Here is a 23,797-nt window from a genome sequence, read left to right on the forward strand (position 1 = left end):
GGCCAGGAAACTAAGATCCTACATGCCGTGCAGCATGGCCAGAAAAAAAAAAACAGCAGAAGAAAAACTGGTAAATTCACGAGCATGTAGAAATTAAGCAATATATGCTTGAACAACCAATGGGTCAAAGAAGAAACCAAAAAAGGAAATTAGAAAATATCTTGACAAACAAAAAGGAAAACGTAACATACCAAAACTTATGGGATGCAGCAAAAGTAGTACTAAGAGGGGAGTTTACAGTAGTAAACACCTACATTAAAAAAGAAGAAAGATGTCAAATAAACTAACATTACATCTCAAGAAACTGGAAAAGAAAGCAAAGCCGAGGGTTAGCAGAAGGAAGGAAAGAATAAATATTAGAGCAGAAATAAATGAACTAGAGAATAGAAAATTTTTTAAAAAAAGAAACCAAAAGTTGGTTTTTTGAAAAGATCAACATTGACAAACTTTTAGCTAGACTGAGAAAATACTCAAAATCAGAAATCAAAGAGGAGACATTACAAATGATGTCACAGAACAGAAAATTATAAGGGACTACTATGAACAATTATATGCCAACAAATTGGATAGCCTAGAAGAAATTGGTAAATTCTTAGAAATGTTCATCTACCAAGACTGAGTCATAAAGAAACAGAAAAAATGAAGAGACCTATAATTAGTAGGGCGATTGAATCAATAGTCAAAACCTCCCCCAAAAGCAAAGCTCAGACCCAGATGGCTTCACTTGAGAATTTTACCATTTAAAGAATTAACACCAACCTTCTCAAACTCTTCCAAAAAACTGAAGAGGAGGGAGCACTTCCAAAATCATTTTATGAGGCCAGCATTACTCTGATACCAAAACCAAAGATGCTACAAGAAAATCACAAGTCAATAATCCTGATGCAAAAATATAAATGCAAAAATCCTCAACAAAACACCAGCAAACCAAATTGAGTAGCAGATTAAAAGGATCACACACCATTATCAAGTGGAATTTATCCCTGGGATGCAAGGATAGTTCAATATATGAAAATCAATCAATATGATATACCACATTAACAGAACAAACAATGAATATCACACAATCATCGCGATACAGAAAAGGCATTTAACAAAACAATATCTTTTCATGATAAGAAATCATTTAACACACTAGGAATTGAAGGAAATTACCTCAACATAATTAAGGCCACATATGAAAAGCCCACAACTAATATCATATTCAATGGTGAAAAACTGAAAGCTTTTCCTCTAATATTAGGAACAAGGCAAGAATGTCCATTCTTATGACTTCTATTCAACATAGTACTAGAAGTCCCAACCAGAGCAATTAGGCAAGAGAAAGAAATAAAGCGCAACCAAATCAGAAAGGAAAAAGTTACATTGTGTCTGTCTGCAGATGCTATGATCTTATATGTAGAAAACTCTAAACACACACACACACACACACACACACACACACACACACACACACACACACGGTTAGAACGAATATTAATAAATGAATTCACCAAAGTTGCAGAATACAAGATCAACATACAAAAAAATCAGCTGCATTTCTAACACAAACAATTAACAACCCAAAAATAAAATTAATGAAACAATGGCAATTACAGTAGCAGCAAAACAAACAAACAAACAAACAAAAAACTTTAGGAATAAACTTAACCAAAGTGGCAAAAGACTTGCACACTGAAAACTACAAAGCATTATTGTTGAAAGAAACTAAGGAGACCCAAATAAATAGAAAGACTTCCCATGTTCATGGATTGGAAGATTTAATATTGCTAAGACATCCATACTACCCAAAGTGACCTACAGATTCAATGCAAAATCCCAATGACACTTTTTTTTTGCAGAAATAGAAAAAAAAAGGCAATCCTAAAGTTTGTATGGAATCTCAAAGGTCTTTGAATAGCCAAAACAATCTTGAGAAAGAAGAACAAAGCTGAAGGCCTCATACTTCCTGACTTCAAAACATATTACAAAGCTCTGGTAATCAAAACAGTATGGTACTGGTATAAAGACCAACATATAGACCAATAGAACAGAATACAGAGCCCAGAAATAAACTAACACATATATGGCCAAATGATCCTCTATACACTGAGATTACACAATGGGAAAAGAATTGACTCTTCAACAAATTGTGTTGGGAAAACTGGATACCCACAGCAAAAGAATGATACTGGACCCTTATCTTACACCATACACAAAATCAACTAAAAGTGGTTTAAAGATTTAAACGTAAGACCTGAAACTATAAAACTCCTAGAAGAATACACAGGGGAAAAGCTTCATGACATTGGTCTTAGCAATGATTTCTTATGACACCAAAGGCACAGAAAACAAAAGCAAAAACTGACAAGTGAGACTACATCAAACTAAAAAGCTTCTGTAGAGCAAGAGGAACAATCTACAGAGTGAAAAGGCAACATATGGAATGGGAGAAAATATTTTCAAATCATATAACTGATAAGGTGTTTAATATCCAAATTACAGAAGGAAATCCTCCAACTTGATAGCAAAAAACAAACAAACTAGGACTTCCCTGGTGGTCAGTGGTTAAGACTTCGCCTTCCATCGCAGGGAGTTCAGGTTCAATCTCTGGTCAGGGAGCTAAGACCCCACATGTCCCGCAGCCAAAAGACCAAAACATGAAACAGAAGCAGTATTATAACAATTTCAATTAAAGACTTTAAAAAATGGTCCACATCAAAAAAAAAATCTTTAAAAAAATAAAAAAAAAAACTAATAACCCAATTTAAAAATGGACAACTGACTTGAACAGACACTTCTTCAAAGAAGACATACAAATGGACAACAGGTATATAAAAGGTACCCAACATCATTAATAACCAGGGAGAGGCAAATCAAAAACACAGTATCACCTTACACTTGTTAGGATGGCCATTACCAAAACAAAGAAAAACAACAAACACACAACAGAAAGACCCACACACAAAACACAAAAAAATAACAAGTGTTGGCAAGCATGTGGTGAATTATAACCCCCGTGCATTTTTGGTGGGAATGTAAAATGGGAAACAATATAGAGGTCCTCAAAAATTTTTAAATAAATCTGCCATATGATCCAGCAATCTTACTTCTGTGTATTTATTCAAAAGAATTGAAAACAGGATCTCAAAGAGATATTTGCACTCCCATGTTCATTGCAGCACTATTCACAATAACCAAGAGGTGAAAACAACCTAAATGTCCATCGTCTGATGAATGGATTAAAAAAATGTGGTATATACATACAATGGAATATTATTCAGCCTTAAAAAGGAAGGAAATTCTGACGCATGCTACAACATGAATGAGCCTTAAAGATGTTATGTTGAGTGAAATAAGCCAGTCACAAAAAGACAACTTGTCCACTTGTGAGGTATCTAAATTAGTCAAACTCATAGAAAGCACAATGGTGGTTACCAGGGGCTCCAAGGGGAGGGAAAAGGGGTGTTTCTGTTCAATGCATATAGAGTTTTAGTCACGCAAGATGAAAAAGTTCTAGAGATCTGCCGTACAACAATGTGCACAGAGCTAACACAACTGTACTGTACACTTAGATTTTTGATAAAGGATTTTAAAAGTGTTAAAAATTTATTTTTTACCACGATTTTGAAAATTACAACACTTTTGAATCAATTCAAAACGTCTTTATTTGAATGACTATTATGTAGTTAGACCTTGTTAGTGCTGTAGAAAACACAGCAAAAGATAAAAACCCAACTTATAATGAATTTATAACCCACTGACAGCCCCAAGGTTTATAGTTTAGAAGCGTTTTCAAATTCATTATCTCACTGATTAAAACAACCCTGGGAGGTTTATATCATTATTGCTATTTCATAGCTGAGATTACTTGGACTGGAGTCATTGCCTAAAGTCATCCAACTGGTAAGAAGCAGAACTCGGATTTTTTTTTATAATAGGTTTACTGACATAATTCACATATATAAAATGACAACTCACTGATGTTTCGTTCAGTGATATTCAGAGTTGTGCAACCATCACTACTATCTAATTCCAGAACATTCTTATCAATTTAAAAATAAACTTTGTACCTATCAGCAGTCACTCCCCATTCTCCTCCTCCCCCAGGCCCTGGCAATCTATTTTCTTTTTCTATGAATTTGCCTAGTCTGGACATTGCACTTAAATAGAATCTACAATATATGGCCTTTTGTGTCTGGCTTCTTTCACTTAGCATGTTTTCAAAGTTCATCCATGTTGTGGCATGTATCAGAATTTCATTCCTTCTTGTGGCTGAGTAATGTTTCATCATGAGGATATCCCACGTGTATTTACTCAAAATACATGTTTTGTTTATCCACTCATCAGTGGAGGGACATTTCGTTTGCTTCTATTTGCGGGCTACTATTAATAATACTGCTATGAACATTTGTGAGGAAGTTTTAGTGTGATCATTACCCTTGAGTATATACCTAGGCTTGGAAAGAACCAGAATTTGAACACAGGCCACTTCCTCCTGATCTAGTACAACATAAATTACTGAAATTATTCTAATGACATCAGAAGCAATGACCCATACCGGCCCCAGCACTGATCTAGGGGCTGGGTAGCCGAATGCTGGTCACTGCTCTGCCACTCACACGCTATGTGCTAAGCCCCTCTCTGAGGTCATTTCCAACTCTAAAATAATTCTATGGTGGTTGACATCCAACTGAATTTTTTTTTCAAAAGCAGAAATTGTGTTACCACTGGGATTTTTGACCAAACTTCCAAACTGATAGAAAGTAAAACTCCATGGGATCTACTGATGTAAAAATTCAAAATCTGCTGGAATAAAGCCCATGAGAAAGGCATATTTTCCTCCCTCCAGCCCACTTTCTCGCCTCTCCCTGTGGATAATGAAGGCTCAACCAATGCAATCATTCGAGCTTGGAAAAGTGCCAACACAAAGAGAAAGAGAGGGCCTGGGGCTCCACTGGGGACATGGCATGCTCAGTGTTGTCATTTGCTAGACCCACATATTCCTGAGGGCACAAAAACACACAGTGGAGCAGCAGCCCAGGCCAGCTGGCTCTCTCTGGAGGGCATTTCACTGTCACTGCCCTTAGGCTAGAGTTGCCATAAAGCACTTTCCCTCTGAAGCAGGAAGAGCAGTGTTTCCAATGGGACACACCCAGGAGGCTGAGAGGCAGGAAATCAGCAACAATATTTCTTGATCCATCCCATCCCACTGTCTTCAGAAGGAATCCATCCAACCAAAATAATTCTTCATATAGCATGAGAGACTGTGTAAATATTTGCTTTAGTTGGGTTTATAAAAAAGAAAGAAAAAGAGAAAACCAAGAGAAGAAATAATTCAGCTTCAGACTCAATCTTATTCTGATCAATACCAAACATTTCACTTCATCCATTTTCCATTGGGAGCGTCAAAGTTTGGAAGTCATACTAGTTTCTTCAGAGTTTTTGCTTATTATGAAAAAAAAAAGTGACTTCCATAAGCCAAGCAAAGAAATCAATCTCATTATTTTTTAAGTGACCCTTGAACTTTTCAAAAGCACACCTTGCAAAAAAAATCTCCTACTCTGAAGGCAAAATCTATGCAAAGCACAGTCTTTGCTCTAAGTAGGACTCTTCCACAGGGAGACACTCCGCAAATGTAAGTTTAATTCAACCAAACAGAATTGTGTCCAATAGAAACCCAAACCCTTGTCCTTGCTGAAAAGGCAGCACTTAGATGCTGCTCTGAGGTGAGCAGCTAAGACTCCGGCTCCCCGTGGTCAGGGACAGGTTTGTTTCCCACAGTGGTCCTCTTTTTCCTCTTCTGCATGCCTCTTGTGCACTTCCTTATCAATCCTTTTTCACCCATATTTCCATTTCTCTCTTACCCTTTTTTCCCCTTCCCTCTCTATATGATTTCATCTTTCTGGTTTTGTCTCAAAGCATCCCTCACTCCAGGCAGTTTTCCTGAAGTCAACAACTAGAATCAATTTCATCCAGCACTCTCCTTCTCTCCTGACCCAACCCCACCCCCAGCAGGGAAAGGGGGCCACATCCTGTCCAGAGGGTTGGTCTGTCCAAGGCCCCCTGGGTCTCAAGGAGGGATGACAACACTCAAGAGTCGAGAGACCTAGAATGTGTTTCCTTTTAATCATCTGCAACTTCACCCCATCTACTTCAAGACACTGGAATCCAAAAGTAGTCAAGCAATAACACCTATTTAACCTCAGTATTTCCTTTTCTGGATTGCAAATGGAATAAGATCTAAATCTATGCCTCCCAGAGGGCCCTGCATTCTCTCATGCCAGAACCCTTTCAAGGTAACATCTCATTTAATCTTTACAACAATCCAGAGGCAAAAAGAGCATGGAATGCCTTCTCCAAGGTCAGGATCCAGTGAGTGGAGAGCTGGGGATGCAGGACTCCTGGCACCAAGTCCCCAGCTGCCTTCCCCTGAAGCAAAGATTCCCCTGGTTTGACTCCCTGGCTTTCTCCTCAGCTGTGGATTCCATTACACCTTACATGCCCTAATCCTTTCAGAGGTCTGTTTTCAGTCAATCTGGATTATTCTGAAACTCCTAGAAGACAATTCCAAACAAACTTCATAAACAGGGCAAGACACCAAGACTCCAAAGGAGGCACAGATAGAAAAGGAAAATGTATTATGGTGGAAATTTCTACAAGTCAATCTCTGAGGTTTGAAGGTTTCTAGGAAAGTGAATTTGCTTCCCCTTAAGACTATTAGACATTCTGTTCCGCTGCCTAGTTTCAAAGCTACATCAGAGTCCAGTGAACTTAAGAACAAATTAAAAGCCAATGCACATCCTTATGTATTCTGGGAATAACAAGGTTGTAGGTAGACAGTGGTTTTCAATTTTTTACCTCAGCACATGTGACAGATGGCATTCAGAAGCCTAGCAGGTTCAGGTGGATGTACTAAGCATTTAACAACCTCTCCAAATATTTAGGGAAGCCCTAAAATAATTAATTATCACCACCATTCTAAGTGTTGGGTTGGCAAAGAGGGCCCCAGGTCACAGAAAACGTGAGAATGGCTGTACTCACATACAGTTCCTGTACCCAATCCCCTTCTTCCACTGCAGAAATCATACCAGGAGCAAGACAAATATTATATGATATCACATATCTGAAATAGTACAAATGAATTTATTTACAAAACAGAAACAGACTCACAGACATAGAAAACAAATTTGTGGTTACCAAAGGGGAAGGGTGGGGGAGGGATAAATTGGGAGTATGGGATTAACAGATGCACACTAATACATATAAAATCGATAAACAACAAGGATTCACTGTTTTAGCACAGGGAACTATATTCAATATCTTGCAATAAACCATACTAGAAAAGAATCAAAAATACATATATAGATATATACATATATATGTATAACTGAATTACTTTGCTATATACCTGAAACTAACACAATATTATAAATCAACTACACTTCAACTAAAAAAATAGAAATAGAGAAATCATACTGGGATTCTTATAAAAAGTATTAAGGAAATTGTCATAAATTTATTCTAAATTATTTTTAAAAGTAAATATTTCACCAATAGAAACACCTTAAACATTATTAATAATAATGCAAACTATTTACAACAAGCCTTATGAATAAGAAGCACTGGTATGGAAAAATGGTCTCACCAAAAAGAATTTGGGGATATAAATTTTCAAGTTATTGTAGGAAAAATTCATATATTCTCTGAGAGCCAGAAGGAGGGATCATGTCTCATTCATTAGAGCATTTTCCACATTGCCTGCAAATGTCTGACATAAATATGCAGCCCCATAAATTTCTGACTAATTTTAAATGGTCTTTTCAGTTTTCCATAAAATAAATCTCTATACTGCCCTCCGCGGTTCAAAGAATCACTGAATTTAGAGTCAGGCAGAAATGGGAGATATTCTATTCAATTAATCACACCAACAAACAATTATCAAGTACTTACTAGGTACTCATGGTCTGCTAAGAACTACAGATGCATAATCTCATTTAATCCTTACAACCCTATGAGGGCTTGATATAATAATATAATATAAAATTACATATTATTATCATTTTTTCAGAAAAGGAAAATAAGGCTCAGAGAGGTTAAGCTACTTGCCTAAAGTCACCCAGCCAGTAAGAGGCAGACCTGGACTGTAACCTGGTCTGTCTGATCCCAAAGTCCATGCTCGATAGCATCCACCACCCCAGAGGTCCCGAGAGATCCAAGAACTTGCTGGTGTCACCATGCCACCCTTCACTAAGGAGAAAGCTCCAGGGTAGGAGCCACCACTTCCTGGAGCCAGGAACTCCCTACACTGAAGGATGCTGTTCTCACCTGAGAAGAGCCTGTTTCTCCACAAAGCCCATCCCAACTGTCTGCCCTGGGTCATCAGGCTGTGGGAAAGACAAACTCTCAGACAGTTGTTCTTAAGAACAACAGCTCAGGAGCAATTTGGGTCAATTCTGTGAGTGGCTTTTACAACTCAGCCTGCCCTACTTCCCACCCCTTCTTGACTGCATCAACTGGCCATCCCACCCTTAGTGATGAACTACTGTTTGGACTTGCTGCCCAACACACGCATTCAGGTCCACCCTCTCTTCTGGTGACCATCTTTGTACACTAAGTCCCTGAACTGTGCATAACTCCCTGTGTCCGTCCTTCCTCCCATGCCAGCCTCCACCCCCCTCTATTCTCTAGGGTCTACTTCTGCTTTTCTTGGCAGCTTTCCGAAACCATTCAAATCAAGTGTAAATATGAAGTTCTACCTTTTCTGGCAGATCATCAAAATCAGATTAGAGACATTTGGTTGTTGAATCAGCATTTCAGGTGGTCTGCAGCTGCAGACTCTGTCCCCACTTCAGTGGATCATCTGTGGAGACCACCAGCCTCTAGGATGATCTCTAGGGTCTGGCTTCTCTGTCTCTGCCAGGTGCTGGGGGAGGACTGATGCTTAAGAGGTATCCAGCAGAGCTCAGTGAAGTGCCACCAACACCAAGCAGTAGCCTCCTGCTCTCAGCTCCACCCAAACTGTCATTGTAGAGCTGACTCCTACTCAAGCTCCACAAACACGTCTGGACCCTGAGCAACGCCCTCGCCTCTGTGGAGGGCTGAATTTAGTCCTTTATGCCTGTGACTTTTTTGCTCTACAGCAACACTGTATAATCTAGAGAAAGAATGGCTTCATGTCAGTTTCTGTGTGGTTTCATTGGCTGCCCCCCAAAGAAGGAATTCTCTGACTCTCCCCAATGCCTGACTCTTCAACTACAGCAGTGGAACCAGGCTGGAGCTGCGTTTGAAAAAAACAGCCTCCGTCTTGTTTTGTGTGGTTGGAGGTCTACAATCTAGTTACCCTCTTTGCATTCTGGGATTTATATCCCAGAAACAAAGCCAAAGTCAGGGACAGCCCAGTGTGCAAAATGCATCCATTAAGAATTTTCTCAAAGGTTTTCTACGAAAGTGTTTAAAATATTCCTCTAGAATTTTTTTCCTTTAAAGGGGAAAGTAGAAGTTTGTAACAGAAAGGAATCATAAGACAACACAAAAAGCTAAGTGCAGGGAAAACCTTTGCAGAGCACACTCTCAGCTTAAGTCACAGGAGAGGTGTCTACTGCGTGTACTGCATGTATTATTAGCATATATGTTCTGCAGCCCATAATATTTAATCACAAACACGTGTGGCATTTAGTTCATCTATGTGACAGGAAATACCATCTGTGAAATATTAAACCACAGCAAAACCTATCTGTGCCCTCCAATATTATCCATGCTGGTTCCCTTCCTACATGTGGCTGGTGGCTGTAACGTTAAAACCTGAAAACCTGGGACCCACAACCCAAGACTCAGCATCACTCCATACAAGTGGTTCTCAACTAGAACGATTTAATTTTGCAGGGCATGTGTGGCAGTGTCTGGAGACATCTTTGGTCATTACAACTAGGGGTGGGCAGATGCTACTATCCTCTAGTGAGTAGATGCTGCTGAACGGATCCTATAATGCACAAGACGGCCCCAGAGCAAAGAATTATCCAGCCCAACATATCAACAGCATTGAGGCTGAGAAATCCTGCCCTATATTGAGGTCAGTGAGCTTAGTGTGGCGAGCAGGGTGTCCACTCTCCTGCATGTGTCTACTTTGTGGACAGTGAATTGGAGGCTTCAATTTGGTGAATTGCCAGAAGCAGCACAACTGGAAAATGGTGCTGTCAGAACTGAATGCTGTGTCAGGTCCCAAATCTCCTTCTCTTTCTACTATATCACACTGTCTACCAGAGCAGGAATCAGAACAGGAGAGAGAGATTTACAAGAGGCAAGACATGGAAACAACCCAAATGTACATCAACAGAGGAATGGATAAAGGAGATGTGGTACATACATACTATGGACTATTATTCAGCCATAAAGAAGAATGAAATAATGCCATTTGCAGCAACATGGATGGACCTAGGGATTATCATACTAAGTGAAATGTCAGACAAATATCATATGACATCACTTACATGTGGAATCTAAAAAAAATGATACAAGTGAACTTACTTACAAAACAGAAATAGAGTTACAGACATAGAAAATAAACTTATGTTTACCAAAGGAGAAAGCTGGGAGGGAAAGGAATAAATTAGGGGTTTGGGATTAGCAGATACAAACTACTATATATACAATAGATAAACAATGAGGTTCTACTGTATAGCACATGGAACAGTATTCAATATCTTATAATAAACTATAATGGAAAAGAAAAAATATAAATAAAAATGACACTCACTCATTTCAACAAATGAAACAATCCAAAAATGCATAAGAAAGTTAATCCTTTTTTATTTATTTTCACCCCACTATGGTAATTCTGTTAAAAGCACAATATGTATTTTTCCCCACTGTTTCCGTGTTCATACAAATATAAACAAATATATGTGCACACGTGGAAATTTTGCATTAGGATCATACTATACATGATGCTTGCTTTTTAAAATGTCCTGCTTAATAATATGTCATGGATATCCCTCCAGTTCGATAAATATAGATCTAGTTTAAAAAAAAAAAAGAAGAAGAAGAATAGGAGAAAGGGCAATCAAGGAATATTTTAAAAGAAGACTTGACAGGATGTGGACACCAAATGTGGTCTAGAAAATAAGAAAAAGGGGAAGTCTGGCCCTTAGAAAAGTAGAGACATAGCAGAGGCAGGAAGAGGAGCCGGGTTTACACACATTGGTCAGGTCTGAGGTATATCCATGTGGAAACACCTAGCAAGGAGCTTGAAACAAAGGACAGTACCTGGAGAGAAAACAGGGGGCAGGACATGTGGAATTGGCAGTCTTTCTTGGATAGGCGAGAACTAAATGCAGGAAAGAAAGGGAGAAGCCACAGGGTGGCCAAAGCTAAGGATCGGGTCACTTTATAGGAAGAGGAAAAGAAAAGGAGACAGGAAGACACGCCCAAGAGGCCAAGGTAAAACCAGGAGGTGCAAGGACCCCCAAAGCAGAAAGTGTGTCCTCATGGGACCTTGAAGAGCTGCAGGAGGCAGGACAATAGAGACAGACAACCTTTGGTTTGGTGATTAAGTCAACGGTGACAAGGGTGAGGCCAGGCTGCCAGTCTGGAAGCAAAGGGAGCATGGATGCTGGGGTTCCATGGACAGAGTCTGAGCTACATCTTGACCACCTCCCCACCACCACCCCACCCCATCCCCCACCACCGCTGTTCGTGGGTTTCTGCAGCTCTGGGTCTGTGCTGTTTCCCCGGTGGACTGATTTCTGGCAGCCCTGTAACAGCCCACCTCTTCACATCCTACCTACCTCCTGGTCTCTGGAGCACAAAGGGGCCCCAGGGCCTCCCACTCTCTGAAAAATCCAGCCCACCCCTGTCCGGGGAATGCCGCAGACAAGTGAGCCTTCGTGCAGGCGAGAACCCGCAAACAAGGCCTGCTTTCAGGACTGCCTTCTGGTATTTTTATCCCTGTGGGTTCCCCAGTGGAAAGAGCAAGGCTCAAAAGCCAGGGCATTATCTCCATAGCCGCCCCCAGGGCAGGGCAGGGTGTGCGGCCCTGTGGTTATTAGACCGCAGCTCCTCAATTTGGATTCTGAGTTCTCAAAGGAAACCATGAAAAAGATGTGGGATAAAGTTAGCTACAGGGAGGTTGGCTCAGATTACACATCTTAAATATGCAAATCTCCTCTTTCCCCTCTTCCCTGCAAGCCCATGGGGACCTCCTGAAGATAAGCAGAAGGTCCTGAAAGTTTAAACAACTATAGAGAGGCTCTCTCTCTGGACCTCAATATTTAGTGGGGGGAAAACCAAAGTCAACCACTTTGCTATGAACATTGGTCAAGTAATTTATCTTAATTACCATGTAATTGCTTTCAGTGTTTTCAGAGGAGGCAGTAGCAAAATGGCCCAGAAAGGCTATTTAATGCTTCCCACACACTAAACGCGCTGCGTTCAGATTGGAATAGCATGTATGAGAAGTTAAGGACCATCATCTGCCGAAAGAGATGCAGGATCTCAACCCTTGGATGCTGGACTTTGGGGAATGTCTGCCAAATGTTCTGGTACAAATTCTTGTCCCATACACTGTGCCCATTTATTCAGCGAATAAGTTACTGTGCCTTGTGCGTGCTGGGTCCTGGGTGAAGCACACTGCAGACCACAGATTAAGACCTCAGTCACTGCCCGTTTGGTGGGGAAAGAAAGGTTTAGAGTTAGAACGTGAATCCCAGTCCTGCCACCTGACTACCTGTGTGACCTGGGTCAAGTTACTTTAATTCCCTGAGCCTCAGTTCCCCCAGGTTTGAAACCAGGATGATAACAGCTAACTTCTAGGATTTGTTAGGAGCTGAACCAAATCCCCCCCAAAGTCATTCCTAACCCCCAGTACCTCCCAATGTGACTAGTTAAGTTAAAGCAAGGCTGTTGGGGTAAGCCCTGAGGCAATCTGAATGGTGTCCTTACAGGAAGTGACCAGGACACAGACACACCAGGGATTTTGTACACACAAAGAAAAAGCCATGTGAGGACACAGAGAGAAGGCAGCTGTGCACAAGCCAAGGAGAAAGGCCTCAGACAAAACTCAGCCTGCCAACACCTTGATCTTGAACTTCCAGGCTCCAAAACTTTAAGAAATACACTTCTGTTGCTGAAGCCACCCAGTGTGTAGTGTACTGTCCTGTTACAGCAGCTGGAACAAACTAAGATGGGCTCTTGCACATACTAAGTATGTGCATCTATAAAATGGTAGGTGCGTGGGGGAGATCATAAGTAGAGGCTATTATCACTATGGCTTCCGACTGCTAAGGTAACCTGTGGGGCCTTCCCACAATGGACCCCTCCTGCCATGTCCTCTGCGTGCCTCTTGTTTGTACAAAAGCTGTAGTCTTGATGGATGGAAAGATGGTGGAGAAGTAAGACATGGAGCTCACCTTCCTCTCCATAAACACATCAAGAATACAAGAATACATCTACATATGGAACAGCTCATACAGAACACCTACTGAATGCTGCAGGGGACCTCAGACTTCCAAAAAGGCAAGAAAATCCCCAAATAAGTGGGTAGGGCAAGAGAAAAAAGAAACAAAGAAACAAAGGAATCAGGACAGGACCTGCCCCTCTGGGAGAGAGCTGTGAAGGAGGAAAAGTTTCCACACACTAGGAAGGCCCCTCACTGTTGGGGACAGAGGGTTGGGGGGAGATTTGGAGCCTCAGAGGAAAAGGCAGCAACAGAGGTGCACAGGACAGAGGGGAGAGATTCCCACACACAGGATCAGTGCCGACCAGCACTCACCAGCCCGAGATGCTTGTCTGCTCGCACACTGGAGCGGGTTGGGGCTGGGTGCTGAGACTTGGGCTTTGGAGGTCAGACGCCAGTGAGAGGACTGGGGTTGGCTGCGTGAGGACAGCCTCAAGGAGCGGGGTGCGGGCGGGTGGTGGGGAGGCAGTGTGCCACAGCTAGCTGGGGGTAAGTCCGGGGAAAAAACCCAGGCCTGCTGCAGAGGCAGGAGACCTTTGTTGCTCCCTGCTCCCTGCACTCACAGACAGCAGGGCAATGCCTATGTGAGTGTGAGCAACAGCTGTTACCTCCAACCCCAGGGGCTGCAGCCACTGCCACCAAGTGTCCTGTGTGCAAGGCAGGTCAATGCCCACACCCTCCCAGCAGCCTGTGCAACCTGCCACTGCCGAGGGTCCTGCAATCCAGAGCCAACTTCCCCTTGCTTGTAAGGAAGCTGCTCCTGCAACTTCATGCCTGCCTGGGCCACTGCAAGCACTCCCCACACATTTCAATTGAACTGCCATATCCCTTCCTGTCCCCCAGCCTGAGTGAGCAAGTGAGCCCTAATCAGCCACTGCTTTCGCCCCCTCTTGCCTGGAAGGGGAACCAATGCCTGAGAGTGGCCCACACACAGAGGTGGGACCAAAACTAAAACTGAACTCCAAGGGCTGTGGGACCAAAGAAGAGAAAGGGAAACCTCTCTGTACAGCCACAGAAGCAGCAGATTAAATACCCACAATCAGCTTGGTAAACCTTGCATCTGTGGAATACCTGAATAGACAACAAGTGTTCCTACAATCGAGGCTGTGGACTTTGGGGGCAACTCTAGACTTTGCGGGCAAGTACACACAGGAGTAAGGCCAGATCGGAGTCTGAGCTGATACCACAGTGCCCATAGCAGGTCCAGAGAACTACCTACAAGTACTGAAGGATGTCCTGGTTTGCTTTCTGCATTTGATTTGTTTCTGATTCTATGTTTTTGTTAGTTTAGTTTCTAGTGTTTGTTTTCGCATTTGGGTTTGTTTATTGGTTTTGTTGCTCTCTTCTTTGTTTTCTCTATTTTTTTCTCTCTCTTTTCTTTTTGTGAGTGCATATGTGTACATCTCTTTGTGTGATTTTGTCTATTTAATTTTGCTTTTACCATTTGTCTTGGGATCTCATCTATTCTTTTTCTTTTTTTGTTTTTTCTTCTTATTCCTTTTCTTCCACACAGTGCAGCTTGCAGAGTCTTGGTGCCCCAGCTGGGGGTCAGACCTGGGCCTCCAAGGTGGGAGAGCTGAGTCCAGGACGTTGGACCACCAGAGAACTCCCTGCCTCAAGGAATATTAATTGGCGAGAGCTCTCCCAGAGGTCTCCATCTCAACACTAAGATCCAGCTCCACGCAACAGCCAGCAAGCTCCAGTGCAGGATGCTTCATGCCAAACAACTAGCAAGACAGGAATACAACCTCACCCATTAGCTGACAGGCTGCCTACAGTCAAACTAAGCTCACAGACACCCTAAAACACACCACCAGACGTGACCCTGCCCATCAGAAGGACAAGATCCAGCTCCACCCACCAGAAAACAGGCACCAGTCCCCCCAGCCAGGAAGCCTACACAAGCCACTAGAGCAACCTCACCCATCATGGACAGACAACAGAAGTAAGAGGAACTATGACCCTGCAGCCTGAGGAAAGGAGAACCCAAACACAGCAAGTTAAACAAAATGAGAAGACTAAGAAAGATGCAGCAGATAAAGGAACAAGGTAAAAACCCACAAGACCAAACAAATGAAGAAGAGATAGGCAATATACCTGAAAAAGAATTCAGAGCAATGATAGTAAAGATGATCCAAGATTTCAGAAATACAATGGAGACACAGATGGAGAAAATACAAGAAATGTTTAACAAGGAGCTAGAAAAACTAAACAGCAAACAAACAGTGATGAACAACACAATAACTGAAATTAAAAATACTTTAGAAGGAATCAATAGCAGAATAACTGAGGCAGAAGAACAGATAAGTGACCTGGAAGATAGAATGGTGGAAATAACTGCTGAGGAGCAAAATAAAGAAAAAAGAATGAAAAGAATTGAGGACTGTCTCAGAGACCTCTGGAACAACATTAAACACACCAACATTCAAATTACAGGGGTTGCCAAAGAAGAGGAAAAGAAAAGGTCTGAGAAAATATTTAAAGAGATGATAGTCGAAAACATCCCTAACATGGGAAAAGAAAGTCAATCAAGTCCAGGAAGCACAGAGAGTCCCATATAGGATAAACCCAAGAAGAAACATGCTGAGAAAGATATTGATCAAACTATCAAAAATTAAATACAAAGAAAAAATATTAAAAGCAGCAAAGGAAAAGCAACAAACAACATACAAGGAAATCCCCATAAGGTTAACAGCTGATCTTTCAGCAGAAACTCAGCAGGCCAGAAGGGAGTGGCAGGAGATATTTAAAGTGATGAAAGGGAAAAACCTACAACCAAGATTACTATACCCAGCAAGGATCTCATTCAGATTCGATGCAGAAATCAAAAGCTTCATAGACAAGCAAAAGTTAAGAGAATTCAGCACTACCAAACCAGCTTTACAACAAATGCTAAAGGAACTTCTCTAGGCAGCAAACACAAGAGAAAGAAAAGACCTACAAAAAAAAACTGAAAACAATCAGGAAAATGGTAATAGGAACATACATATTGATAATTACCTTAAATGTGAATGGATTAAATGCTCCAATCAAAAGACACAGACCAGCTCAATGGATACAAAAATAAGACCCATATATATGCTGTCTACAAGAGACTCACTTCAGAACTAGGGACACATACAGACAAAGTGAGGGGATGGAAAAAGATATTCCATGCAAATGGAAATCAAAAGAAAGCTGGGATACCAATACTCATATCAGACAAAATGGACTTTAAAATAAAGACTATTACAAGAGACAAGGAAGGACACTACAAATGCTAACAGCCATAAAAGGGAAAATTGACAGCAACACAATAATAGTAGGGGACTTTAACACCTCACTTACACCAATGGACAGATCATCCAAACAGAAATTAAATAAGGAAACACAAGCTCTAAATGACACATTAGACCAGATGGACTTAACTGATATCTATAGGCTATTTCATCCAAAAACAACAGACTACACTTCCTTCTCAAGTGCACACAAAACATTCTCCAGGAGAGATCACATCTTGGGTCACAAATCAAGCCTCAGTAAATTTAAGAAAATTGAAATCATATCAAACATCTTTTCTGACCACAATGCCATGAGACTAGATATCAATTACAGGAAAAAAAAAAAAACACTGCAAAAAATACAAACACATGGTGGCTAAACAACAAGCTACTAAATAACCAAGAGATCACTGAAGAAATCAAAGAGGAAATCAAAAAATACCTAGAAACAAATGACAATGAAAACGTGACAAACCAAAACCTACGGGATGCAACAAAAGCAGTTCTAAGAGGGAATTTCATAGCAATATAATCCTACCTCAAAAAATAATAAAATCTCAAATAAACAAGCTAACCTTACACCTAAAGCAATTAGAGAAAGAACAACCCCCCCCCCCCAAAGTTAGCAGAAGGAACACAAAGATCAGATCAGAAATAAACAAAAAAGAAATTAATAAGGAAACAATACCAATATCAATAAAACTAAAGGCTGGTTCTTTGAGAAGATTAACAAAATTGATAAACCATTAGCCAAACTCATCAGGAAAAATAGGGAGAAGACCCAAATCAACAGAATCAGAAATGAAAAAGGGGAAGTAACAACTGACACTGCAGAAATACAAAGGATAATTAGAGACTACTACAAGCAACTATATGCCAATAAAATAGACAACCTGGAAGAAATGGGCAAATTCTTAGAAAAGTACAAACTCCCAAGAATGAACCAGGAAGAAATAGAAAATATGAACAGACTAATCACAAACACTGAAATTAAAACTGATTAAAAACCTTCCAACAAACAAAAGCCCAGGGCCAGATGGCTTCACAGGTGAACTCTATCAAACATTTAAAGAAGAGCTAACACCTATCCTTCTCAAACTCTTCCAAAATATTGCAGAAGGTGGAACACTCCCAAACTCATTCTACGAGGCCACCATCACCCTGATACCAAAACCAGGCAAAGAGGTCACAAAAAAAGAAAATTACAGCCCAATATCACTGATGAACATAGATGCAAAGATCCTCAACAAAATACTAGTAAACAGAATCCAACAGCACATTAAAAGGATCGTAGGCCATGATCAAGTGGGGTTGATCCCGGGAATGCAAGGATTCTTCAATATATGCAAATCAATCAATATGGTACACCATATCAATAAACTGAAGAAAAAAAGCCACATGATAATCTCAATAGATGCAGAAAAAGCTTTTGACAAAATTCAACACCCATTTATGATAAAAACTCTCCAGAAGGTGGGCATAGAAGGAACCTACCTCTACATAATAAAGATCATATATGACAAACCCACAGCAAACATCATTCTCATTGGTGAAAAACTGGAATCATTTCCTCTAAGATCAGGAACAAGACAAGGGTGCCCACTCTCACCATTATTATTCAACATAGTTTTAGAAGTTTTAGCCATGGCATTCAGAGAAGAAAAAGAAATAAAAGCAATCCAAATTGGAAAGAAAGAAAAAGTAAAACTGTCACTGTTTGCAGATGACATGATACCATACATAAAAAATCCTAAAGATGCCACCAGAAAACTACTAGAGATAATCAATGAATCTGGTAGAGTAGCAGGATACAAAATTAATGCACAGAAATTTCTTGCATTCCTATATATTAACAATGAAAAATCAGAAAGCGAAATTAAGGACACACTCCCATTTACCACTGCAATAAAAAGAATAAAATACCTAGGAATAAACCTACATAAGGAGGCAAAAGACCTGTATGCCAAAACCTATACAATACTGATGAAAGAAATCAAGGATGATACAAACAGATGAAGAGATACACCATGTTCTTGGATTGGAAGAATCAACATTGTGAAAAATCTACAGATTCAGTGCAATCAGTATCAAATTACCAATAGCATTTTTTACAGAACTAGAACAAAAAATGTTACAATTTGTATGGAAACACAAAAGACCCCGAATAGCCAAAGCAATCTTGAGAAAGAAAAATGGAGCTGACTCCAGACTACACTACAAAGCAACAGTAATCAAGACAGTATGGTACTGGCACAAAAACAGAAATATAGATCAATGAAAAAGGATAGAAAGCCCAGAGATAAACCCATGCACATATGGTCACCTTATCTTTGACAAAGGAGACAAGAATATACAATCCAGCCTCTTCAATAAGTGGTGCTGGGAAAACTGGACAGCTACATGTAAAAGAATGAAATTAGAACACCCCTTAACACCATACACAAAAAAAACCCTCAAAATGGATTAAAGACCTAAATGTAAAGCCAGACATTATAAAACTTAGAGGAAAACATAGGCAGAACATTCTATGACATAAACCACCACAAGATCCTTTTTGACCCACCTCCTAGAGTAATGGAAATAAAAACAAAAAGAAACAAATGGGACCTAATGAACCTTAAAAGCTTTTGCACAGCAAAGGAAACTATAAACAAGATGAAAAGACAACCCTTAGAATGAAATGCAAATGAAATAACTGACAAAGGATTACTCTCCAAAATACACAAGCAGCTCATGCAGCTCAATATCAAAAAAACAACCTAATCCAAAAATGGGCAGAAGACCTAAACAGACATTTCTCCAAAGAAGACATACAGATAGCCAAGAGGCACATGAAAAAATGCTCAACATCACTAATTATTAGAGAAATGCAAATCAAAACCACAATGAGGTATCACCTTACACCGTAAGAATGGCCATCATTAAAAAATCTAGAAATAATAAATGCTGAAGAGGGTGTAGAGAAAAGGGAACCCTCCTGCACTGTTGGTGGGAATGTAAATTGATACAGCCACTATGGAAAACAGTGTGGAGATTCCTTAAAAAACTAAAAATAGAAGCATGCATGAGCCTCCTAGATAGCTTCCTCCACAAGAGGGCAGACAGCAATATCAAGCAGTATCAGCAGTATTTCATCTTGTGAACTGAAAACCGCAGCAACAGAAAGATAGAGAAAATGAAAAAGCAGAAGACTTTGTACCAGATGAAGGGACAGGATAAAACCCCCGAAAAGCAACTAAATGAAGAGGAGATAGGCACCTTTCCAGAAAAAGAATTCAGAATAATGATGGTGAACATGATCCAGGACTTTGAAAAAAGATTGGATGCAAAGATCAAAAAGGTTACCAAAGACCTAGAAGAATTAAAGAGCAAACAAACAGAGATATGCAACACAATAACTGAAATGAAAAATACACTAGGAGGAATCAATAGCAGATTAACTGAGGCAGAAGGGCAAATAAGTGACCTGGAAGACAGAATGGTGATAATCACTGATGCGGAAAAGAATAAGGAAAAAAGAATGAAAAGAACTGAAGACAGCCTAAGATACCTCTGGGACAATGTTAAATGCACCAACATTCGCATTATAGGGGTCCCAGAAGGAGAAGAGAGAGAGAAAGGACCTGAGAAAATATTGGAAGAGATTATAATTGAAAACTTCCCTAACATGGGAAAGGAAATAGCTACCCAAGTCCAGGAAGCACAGAGAGTCCCAGCCAGGATAAACCCAAGGAGAAACATGCCAAGACATATAGTAGTCAAATTGACAAAAATTAAAGACAGAGAGATGTTACTAAAAGCAATAAGGGAAAAATGACAAATAACATACAAGGGAACTCCCATCAGGTTAACAGCTGATTCCTCAGCAGAAACTCTGCAAGCCAGAAGGGAGTGGCATGATATATTTCAAGTGATGAAAGGGAAGAACCTACAACCAAGAATACTCTACCAAGCAAGGATCTCATTCAGATTCGACGGAGACATCAAAAGCTTTACAGACAAGCAACAGCTAAGAGAATTCAGCACCACCAAACCAGCCTTACAACAATTGCTAAAGGAACTTCTCTAAGCGGGAAACATAAGAGAAGAAAAGGACCTACAAAGACAAAAACAAAACAATTAAGAAAATGGTAATAGGAACATACATATTGATAATTACCTTGAATGTAAATGGATTAAACGCACCAACCAAACAACACAGACTGGCTGAATGGATACAAAAACAAGACCCATATATATGCTGTCTCCAAGAGACTCACTTCAGACCTAGGGACACATACAGACGGAAAGTGAGGGGATGGAAAAAGATATTCCATGCAAATGGAAATCAAAAGAAAGCTGGAGCAGCAATACTCATATCAGATAAAATAGACTTTAAAATAAAAAATGTTACAAGAGACAAGAAAGGATATTACATAAAGATCAAGGGATCCATCCAAGAAGAGGAGAGAACAATTATAAATATATATGCATCCAACATAGGAGCACCTCAATACATAAGGAAAATGCTAACAACTATGAAAGAGGAAATGCAAGACAGAAATAGAGACACAGAACAAACACATGGACACCAAGTGTGGAAAGTGGGGAGGGTTGGGGGGGGATGAATTGGGAGATGGGGATACCAAATTGTAGACTCTAAATATATGCTGTTTACTGTTTATTGTCTGTTAACTGTATCTCAATAAAAGTTCTTAAAAAAACAAAAAAACCTAAAAATAGAACTACCATATGACCCAGCAATCCACTACTGGGAATATACCCTGATAAAATCATAACTCAAAAAGATACATGTACCACAATGTTCGTTGCAGCACTATTTACAATAGCTAGGACATGGAAGCAACCTAAATGTCCATTGACAGATGAATGGATAAAGAAGATGTGGCACATATATATAATGGAATATTACTCAGCCATAAAAAGGAACGAAATTGAGCTATTCGTAGTTAGGTGGATGGACCTAGAGTCTGTCATACAGAGTGAAGTAAATCAGAAAGAGGAAAACAAATATTGTATGCATATATATGGAATCTAGGAAAATGGTACTGATTTACCTAGTGACAGGGCAGGAATAAAGATGCAGACACAGAGAACAGACTTGAGGACACAGAGGGGAACGGGAGGCTGGAACGTAGTGACAGAGTAGCAGTCACATACATACACTACCAAATGTAAAATAGCTAGTGGGAAGCTGCTGTATAGCACAGGGAGATCAGCTTGGTGCTGTGTGATGAATTAGAGGGTGGGATGGGGAGGGTGGGAGAGAGGCTCAAAAGGGAGAGGATAGGGGAATATATGTATAAAAATAGCTGATTCGCTTTGTTGTACAACAGAAACTAACACAATATCGTAAAGCAATTATACTCCAATAAAGATGTATAAAAAAATTTTTTTTTAAATAAAATGACTGTTAAGAGCAGGCTCAGCAAGAAAAAAAAGCTATAGTCTCCCAGGCTTCCCCAGAGTCACAAAAGCCTGGTTCAAGAATTAATGATTGAAAGGATGTGAATATGTAGTGACAAAAGTAGCAGTTGGGCCAGCAGAACAGGTAACAATTTAAACAGTAAATCAGTCATTTGGCAGTCACAGAATCTCTAGTTCCTCCCTGAAGTACCTAGATAACTGTGTCTGATGCACATTTCCTGAGTTGTTTTATAAATGCTAAAACCTCCACCAAATGGAAGAAGTTAACTACTTGATGACCAGGAACACATAGTCCCCAGACCTACTAGAGCCTGAGGATTGATAACGTTAACCCCTGTGACACTGTCCTGTTACTTCACCATCAACCAAAGAGAGTACCGTGCATGAGCTGATCACACACCCTGTGACTCCCTTCCCTCACCTCGCCTTTAAAAATGCTTCCTTGAAACCCATCGGGGAGTTCAGGTTTTAAGCATGAGCTGCCCCATTCTCTTTGCATGGCCCTTGCAATAAACCTTTCTCCCCTTCAAACTCCAATGTTTCGCTTTGTTTGGCTTCACCGTGTGTTGGGCATGTGAACTTGGGTTCAACAACACTAAGGTACTTATAACCTGGAAGGAAAGACCAGAGAAAGCCACAAATGACACGCAGAATGTGCCCACCCTCCCGCACTAATGTGCAACTGGGAGGTTCGGAGAGGAAAGTCCAGGCTTGAGGGCAAGAGGCTTCCTGGGGAGGGGGGATCTGCTCGGGCAGAGATATGGCACAGCAGATCAGGCAACAGTGATCATACCCTCTCCCCATGTGTCTGTGCATTTGGGTCACACACCAGTTGACACCAGCAAAAGGGAATTTCTCCCACCTGACTACATTCACTCCACTACGCAGACATAAAATCCAGTTACACATACCCTGATCATCGCTATGGCAGGTCTCCCCTCTGGATGTCCAAACTGGGCCACAAGCCACGGAGATGACCTCAGAGGTGATCAGGGCTGTGTGCGTTCTCCCAATCAAATGCATTTTGGTTTATCCGTGGCTAGTCCGAGGCTGTTGCTGACCACCAAGCTCGCCTGGCAATGTCTACATCAGTGGGAATACAAAGGCAGGAAGCACTGGCTTAAAAGGGCACAGCATGTTTTCTTCGATTCTCCCCACTGCAGGGAATTCCATGAATGTATATGTGTACAAATATGCAAAACTTGAACAATTCCAAGAATAGGGAAAGATTTTTAAAAATCTTTTAAGGTCCTATTTACAAACCAAGCATAGAAGATCAACATTTACTTGGGCTCTTAGTCTCAAATGCAGATATCACACACAAAAACAATATTTGAGTCTCCAAGTTCACAGGGTGTGCATGCAAGATGTTTGTGAATTTTAGCACATTTCGAAGGCCATTAGTGGCTTTATAAAGAATTTTGCACTTAGAACAAAGTCTGATCAGAAATGTATAAGTGGATGTGAATGAATGGATTTGCCAACTGACACTCTCAGCAATGGGTGTTTGCCTATATTTAAACTTAGGGATCTCTAAGTCTCAACCCAGGGCACTTGAGCCTGTAGTAGATGACTTCCTTCATCCTGACTCTGAGTCTTCATTTAAATGAGCAACTTCCAGTCTCCTCACAAAGCACCCCAGGTGCCTCTGAATAGCCCTGCCAAGCGAGGCCCATGT

General features: G+C 40.5%; 1 protein-coding gene across 3 annotated transcripts in view; it reads right to left on the bottom strand.

The window, feature by feature from the left end:
* STON1 (stonin 1) overlaps positions 1 to 23,797 on the bottom strand; it is a 60,702-nt gene that overhangs the window by 14,825 nt on the left and 22,080 nt on the right. Inside the window, exon 2 of one of the 3 annotated variants that reach the window (XM_057742838.1) lies at positions 23,031 to 23,202. The exons of 1 other annotated variant lie outside the window; for it this stretch is intronic. In XM_057742838.1, coding sequence (XP_057598821.1) covers positions 23,031 to 23,142 — 112 coding nt within the window. In that variant the 5' untranslated portion in view covers positions 23,143 to 23,202. Of the gene's footprint in view, positions 1 to 7,023; positions 7,106 to 23,030; positions 23,203 to 23,797 lie in introns of all 3 variants that reach the window. One more of the 3 variants, XM_057742840.1, reaches the window with a different exon arrangement.

The sequence above is a fragment of the Hippopotamus amphibius genome, chromosome 7 (assembly GCF_030028045.1).
Source record: "Hippopotamus amphibius kiboko isolate mHipAmp2 chromosome 7, mHipAmp2.hap2, whole genome shotgun sequence".
NCBI lineage: Eukaryota > Metazoa > Chordata > Mammalia > Artiodactyla > Hippopotamidae > Hippopotamus > Hippopotamus amphibius.